This window comes from Anabrus simplex, chromosome 3 (assembly GCF_040414725.1).
Source record: "Anabrus simplex isolate iqAnaSimp1 chromosome 3, ASM4041472v1, whole genome shotgun sequence".
Classification (NCBI taxonomy): Eukaryota; Metazoa; Arthropoda; class Insecta; order Orthoptera; family Tettigoniidae; genus Anabrus; species Anabrus simplex.
This window is the reverse complement of record NC_090267.1, coordinates 326,655,533-326,663,092: the sequence shown is the minus strand read 5'-3', so window position 1 is coordinate 326,663,092 and position 7,560 is coordinate 326,655,533. Positions and strand designations below refer to the sequence as shown.

The window sequence follows — 7,560 nt, the reverse complement described above, 5'->3', positions numbered from 1 at the left end:
CATTCGCTCCTGAAATCCCAGGTCCTTGATGATGGATGCATTGTACGTTTTTTTGGTATGTAGAATACGCAATAGTCTGCGATGGTAACATACCTCAAGGGCATCGAGTTTCTTACGATCGACTTCCTTTACTCTTCATATTTCTGACACATACAGTAACACTGAAAAACGAGAGTATTGGACAGCCGGAGTTTTGTCCGTTTCGTGATGCCGTGATCTCTACAGATTTTTGTTCACACAGCCGTCCTTTCCATCTCAATAATTCAGCGTATCTCGAGTGTAGAGCTTTCAAATTTTGATATTACTGATCTAAATTCTACGAACTTCTCTTTAATTTCAAAACCACCTACTCTCCATATTCTTGGGAGAATATAATTTGCTCGGTTTACTATGGTCTTTCTTTCGTATAATCGTTGGCCCAAGGCTTCACTCTCTTCCTTCAGCAGCTGGACGCCATGCTCTACCTCTCTATGCTAGCCGCAATCATGACTATGTCATCATCATATCTAATAGTTGTTACTTTCCTGCAATTTATGGCAGTTCCACCTTTATATCTTTCAAGTATCTGTCTCGTGATAAATTCCTTATACATATTAAATAGTACAGGATGACGTATACAGCCTTGACGCACTCTTGACTGTACATAGATCGAATTTGAGTATTATCCACCCTGATCTGAGTTTCACTGTTGCAAACATATACATTTCCGATAACGCCGATGAGATGGTTGGGGGCACTAATTTCATCAGGAATTCCCATAAAAATGGTTATTTTGCCGAGTCAAATATTTAATACTTAATAGTCTCATGTACATTCCTCCTATCTCCCTGGAACTGAATATCAAAATTTCCTAAAATATCCATTCGCATTCTCACAGACTCAACCAGTTCTATTTCCTTCCCTCTTGAAGCCTAACTAATACTGACCCGTCAGATGGAAATGAGGCTCCGTCACTCGCATAAGTTCAAGGTTTGACAACTAATGTACTCGTTCTTTTCGGTAAATTTCCGTTAATGAGGTTGCTTGTCTTACTAAGACTAATCCGAGCTCTAAATGGTTATGGTTTAGGAATATCCGTTAGATTCGGTAACCCTAGTCGCCTAAGCACAAAAAGGACCATGACACAGAATATGTACGAGCTGCCCGCTCCTGTCACATAGTAACTCTTATCCCAACTCTCAGGCCCACTTACTAGGCCACTCAGCCAATCCCCTTCCCTTCCCAAAATGTCTACAAACTGGAGCATAACACGGGGACCTACACCTAGTGGTGGATGTGATTATTATTGGTTTAGAGGAAAGCACAACTAGGCAACGATCCCCTCAAATCTGCACCTGATTCGTAGGCAACCTTCTTCTAATAGGTCATACAAGCACTCTCTTCTTTACCCGACAGACCTTCGCTTTTCTTAACCTGACTGCCTGAAAATCAGGTCGAGTTAGGCGCAACAAATATGTACAGACTGTAGGGCTTTGGATCACACAAAAACTCTGATGTATTTGTTTCATGCAATATTCAGTCAAAGATGTCATTATTTATTATCAATATTTATACATTGGATGTATATATTCGTATATAAGTTCGTGAACTTTTGAAGTACATAGGTCATATCTCACACTTTTAAGCCATAAAATTAAGTGAAATTATATAAGTACAGATTATATAAGTCAGGTGATATGTGATGTGTGCATTTCTGTTAGATGTAAGTAACTAAATTTTAAATACGCGTTTGTTTCAATCTAATACTTGTAAATATCACGCTGTGGTTCTGATTGCCTGTGGTATGGTGTGCAGTAGTAAGCAGAGAATAACAGTCAACTCTGTCCTATTTATTTCGAAAATAGCATCCTCGTAGCTGAGCATACTAAGGAATTTTGCATGATATATAAGTGGGAAACCCTTATTTAGTTCGATTTATTTTATTCCTTTAGAATAAGTTTAATAGAAATTAACATCCAAGACTTAGGTTGTTCAGTTCCGAATCATAGTAACATTTCGGGACTATCCAGAGCCGAATCACGTAGTTACAATCGATATGCAACTCACTTTGGATTAATGAAAAATGGGACCGCCAACCATATAAAGTCCTTTGTACCATGACAACGGGGACTTTTGCCTGATGCAAAATTAGCATTTTATGCTGTTTTCACATCCATGCATAATTACGCATATCGATCTTATTCTTTATGTGCGACAAACAAGTCTTGGATACAATTGAATGGATGAAAACCATAACGGTATAAGTGACATTTAAAAAAAATTGAGTTAAGTGCAGGATGTAATTCCGGGAGGATGTATCCTTTCACCAGCAAAGAGATACAAGTGATAGTGGTAATATTCTGCGCTCTAGTGATGGGTGGTATAACTACAAATAGCATGCTTTATATGAGTGTTGAAGATGTTTAAATGTCTTTTTCTCTAAATGACCAAAATGCTACTTATACCATTATGGTTTTCATCCATTCAATTAATACTTGTTGTGGTGTGTTATTTCTACATCCACGTAACTTTCCAGTTTACCTATATTCATTACCAAGTAACATAGGCTAGTATTTTATTTAGTGTTGCATAGCAGTTATCTTATTACTAGATCCAAATAACGAAGGTCTATCCTACTTGAACGTAAATATACATACGAGACTAGAGATGAAAATTGTCTATATTCCCTAAACATGATTCAGTAATAACGATGGATCACTCTGACGTTGTGTTGTACTTGGAATAATTAAGGATAATTTTTGAACAAAAATTATAAATTTTCTATCAGAATCTCATTTTTATTCTCTCTAAGAAATTTATCATTTTCCTGGAAAGTAGACCTAATATTTTCTCTTGCTGGATAAAGTCTAATACAAAAGAATCGCTGGAAGTTTATTTGATTTAACCAATTCATTTCTTTAAAATCTAATGAAATTACAACATATCCTTACTTATTATTATCCACTTTTAAGATTTTTAGTGGCCATTTCATTTACTACCCTCAAATGTATTTTGTTCTTACGAATATCGGACCATAGCGATTCTACTTCCCAGCTCTTCCTTGAGTATGCTCGTTGGAGGTATGATCATAAATGTCAATTGACTCAGAGAGTAAATATAAAAATGAAATTCTTTGAAATTGAACGTAATTCTGAATACTAGAATATCAGCATTTTATGCTGTTTTCATACCCACCGTGTATTCTTACGCATATCGATCTTTAAGTTTGTATTTGGTTGTATGAATCGTTTAGAGACATCACACCGAGAGAGTTGGCCGTGTGGTTAGGGTCGCGTAACTGTGAACTTGCATTCGGGGGATGGTGGGTTAGAATCCCATCGTCGGCAGCTCTGAAGATGGTTGTCCGTGTTTTCCCATTTTCACAGCTGTCAAATGCTTGGTCTTTACCTAAATTAAGACCACAGCCAGTACCTTCCCAATCCTAGCTTTTTCCCCATCCTGGCGTCGCCGAAAACCTTCGATGTGTTCGTGCGACGTTAAACCACTAGTAAACAAATAGACTTCAAGACGCGTTGTTTATAATTCAACACATTAAATAGACCCAAAATAGCACCGATGCATCCTTCTAAATTGTATAATACGGAACTATAGCACGGCCAAGAAAACATGGCTAACCAAAATTCAGCTCGTCGAGGTATGGATACAAATTTTGTTCTTTTTACATCATACAGTATAAAACCATGTAGTTTGAGTTGCTGCTACTGACTGTGTAGTAAAACTTTGTAGTTTCCTCTGTGTGCAACTGTAATATAAAATATCATTATATTATACCAAAGCTCAATCTATCAAACTGATAATTATGCACATCAAAATTTTGGATTTTCGATGTCATGTTTCCAGAAAAGAATTACGTCATATCATTCTGCATAATCTTATAAAAATAATACTGTACGGCAGATAAACATTTGGGTCAGAAGTGGTAAAACCCAATATTAAAAGTACTTTTTTCAAACTAATTACATGCTGCTTGAAAACTGTCAAGGCAGTACTTACATCCTTTTAAAAATGCACTTCACATATGTATGTAACGAAATATATCAGTAATGCACATCATACATTGTACGGGCTAATAACACAGTAAAATGAAGCGTGTTCTTTACAATCCCTTATTTAAAAATCAGATAAGTCTAAGTACTGTTGAGGTTCGATTCTCGATGACTGCTGAGATATTTTTACCACAAAATATCACAGTGCGGTGGTCTGAATTCTAGGCCATGTCATCGACTTGTCGAAGGAGCTGCCTGGCCTACTTCTGGGATTTCCTTGACTACGCTGGTGGAAGATCAAAGTAGGATCGAACCAACTTTCGGGATATGGAAGTTCGGATACAGAGCGAAAAGAAGTCCAAATATTAAGCAAATGGTTACATCTTGATTGTGGATACTGAAAAAGAAAGTTCAAACAGACATTTTTATTTTAACTTTATTTTTAATTCTTTGGTCTGTACAGTCTTCAATAACATTTACTTATTTTAAGAATTATATTCCTATGTCTTTTTTTTTTGCTTTAACATTGAATTAGATTAGCCTATATGTGTAGGCCAAATATTGTCTCTAATCTACGGTTAAAGACTTTGGTGAGATTTAAATACATATAAAACAACATAAAGGAACTTACACTGCAGCAGATGTTGAGCCAACTTCAGTGAAAGATGAAGTGGCACCACCTTCATCATTTCCGGATGCTTCAGTTACCTCAGGAGAACTTTCGACACCAAGTGTCTTATTTCCAGAAGCATCATCTACTTTTAAAGCAGCAGCTTCCACTCCTGGTTTCTGAGTGGTTCCATTATCTGAAACATCAGCTCCTGATTTCTGAATGGTTCCATTCTCTGGAACACCGGGTGGTACAGGACTTGCAGCTGATGGAACGCCTTCGCTCATAGGAACTCCTACCTGGGGTGTTCCCTCAGCACCCGGTGGCATTTGACCAGGCGCAGGACCTTCATTTGGTGGAGGTATTCCTCCTGGTGGTATTCCTCCTGGTGGCATTTCTCCTGGTGGAAACCCTCCAGGCATGGGAGCGCCATATGGTGGAGGAACCCCTCCAGGCATGGGAGCGCCGTATGGTGGAGGAACTCCTCCAGGCATGGGAGCACCATATGGTGGAGGAACCCCTCCGGGCATAGGAGCTCCGTATGGAGGTGGTACTCCTTGATATCCAGGAGCTCCATATGGTGGTGGAACTCCGTATCCAGGAGCTCCGTTTTGAGGGGCGCCAGGGTTTCCATAATAATAGTTATAGGATATATTGGTTATATTTCCAGCTTCAGAGGGAGTATCTGATGAAGATGAATCACTGTTGGATGATGATTCACCACGATTGGAATTAGCTGAGTTTTGGTTATCGTAGCCATAAGAGGGCCTCCCATACCCATGAGAGTTGTGGTTCATAGCATGTGACAGAACCGCCCCTGCTGCAAGAGCACCCACTCCAGCACCAACTGCACCTCCCAAACCACTTGCCAGCCCCGTCTTCAGAGCGCTTCCCCCACCACCACCGCCACCACCAGCAGTCTCCTTTATTATATAAGTAGTAGATCCTCCTGCAGGTTGTCCTGCATATCCAGCTGCTGGAGCTGCCGCATGACCCGGTGTCCCCGCATAACCTGGTTGTGCAGCATAGCCGGGATATCCAGAACCCGCGTAACCGTGGTTTACTGCTCCAGTACCCGCTGTTCCCGTATAACCTGGTTGTCCAGCATATCCTGGATACCCAGAATTTGGTGCTCCTCCGTAACCTGGATTAACATGCCCTGGAGTTCCAGCATATCCTGGATACCCTGAATTTGGTGCACCCCCGTAACCTGGATTAACATGCCCTGGAGTTCCAGCATAGCCCTGATGTCCGTATCCTGGGTATCCACCGGGTGATGGAGCTCCATAACCAGGATAAGATGGTGCTGCATGCGGTGACGGGGGTGCTGAAGCTCCTGAATATGGTGAATGTCCCTGACCAGCACTGCTAGGGTTCACGAAGCCAATCGGACGAGTCGCGTCGCTCGGAGCAGATGATCCTCCGGAACTGGGAGCTGGTTTACTGGGCTCATCTTTCTTCTTGGTTTTGTCATTGTTAAACCAGCTACCGCTCTGTGATCCTGAATTAGTATTTCCGTGGTTTCCTGGAAATATAAAACAGAACTCACTTACATTTTTTCCAATATTTAGGGTTTGGGTGTACGTTCTATATAATGAAAATTATACCAGGAAGTAAGAGAGTCAAAATATAAATTCAAAAGAATACACTGCGTTCTGATAAATGAATATATATTTGAGTATACAAATTTCAAACAGTTTTCATACGAACATCATGCGTAGAAACACTTTTCTGAAAATGGAACACAAACAAGTAAATATTTTTATTTATTTATAATATTTTACTATTACTCCGTAGAGTAACTTTAACTTATGCTAAGTATCAACTATCAAGGGCTTAAGTTCGGATGTTATTGTTTTATTAATATTATATAACTATTTACGATGTATCTATAATTACTACTAACAATCCTCTTTTATTCTAACAGACAATCATTATTTGCCCTAACAGTGTTTAAAGTACACAAATAGTTAAACAAAATTGTAATTTAAATACACTCTTCAATGTTCTGGAAGAATGTAAGTTAGTACAGATAAAAATACCTTAGCAATAATTAAGCAGACATCAACAAACAAAATCCAAATTAAAGTTTTTCGGGGAAATTTCAAAACCTTTTGAAATCAAAACTGGGGTTAGACAAGGCGGTGGTGTTTATCCAATACTTCTTAACTGTGGTTTAGAGAAAATGATCAGAGAGTACAAAATCAAACTCCAAGAGAAGGATATTCAGGAAATCGAATTGGATACAAAAGCTCTAACATTCAATTGAACTTTGCAGATGAGTAATCTATTCTATCAGACGATACAGATACTTCAACCGAACAAATAAACCTTTTGAAAGAGGCAGCAAAACGAGCAGGGCTACAAATTTCCTTTGATAAAACGAAATGTATGTCATACATTAAAGATGCTCCAAAATATCTTTACGCGAAATATGGAAAAATTACGAAAGTAAATAAATGTCAATACTTGGGAGAAATAATACAGCCCTATGGTCTTTATAAAGAAACTAACGAAAAAAGATCACAAAAATAGAATTAACTTTTCAATTAACTAAAGATATTAACACCGAGCTCGATAGCTGCAGTCGCTTAAGTGCGGCCAGTATCCAGTATTCGGGAGATAGTAGGTTCGAACCCTACTGTCGGCAGCCCTGAAAATGGTTTTCCGTGGTTTCCCATTTTCACACCAGGCAAATGCTGGGGCTGTACCTTAATTAAGGCCACGGCCGCTTCCTTCCCACTCCTAGCCCTTTCCTGTCCCATCGTCGCCGTAAGACCTATCTGTGTCGGTGCGACGTAAAAAAACAACTAGCAAAAAAAAAAATATTAACAACAAAATATCAATGCCAATGAAATCGAAACTTCATGATTGCTTACAACACCGCCATAAAAGCAGAGTGCCTGTATGCAACCGAATGTTTGGTCTTAAACAAAAAAGACAAGTTGATTAACTAGAAAAGGA

The 7,560-nt window shown here is 38.9% G+C and overlaps 1 protein-coding gene across 1 annotated transcript in view; it reads right to left on the bottom strand.

Moving 5' to 3' along the window:
• Positions 1 to 1,849: 1,849 nt before the first annotated feature.
• LOC136866314 (collagen, type I, alpha 1b) overlaps positions 1,850 to 7,560 on the bottom strand; it is a 61,652-nt gene continuing 55,941 nt past the window's right edge. Inside the window, exons 2-3 of the mRNA XM_067143162.2 lie at positions 4,618 to 6,121; positions 1,850 to 4,383 (exon numbers count right to left, since the gene is read on the bottom strand). Coding sequence (XP_066999263.2) covers positions 4,284 to 4,383; positions 4,618 to 6,121 — 1,604 coding nt within the window. The 3' untranslated portion in view covers positions 1,850 to 4,283. The remainder of the gene's footprint in view (positions 4,384 to 4,617; positions 6,122 to 7,560) is intronic.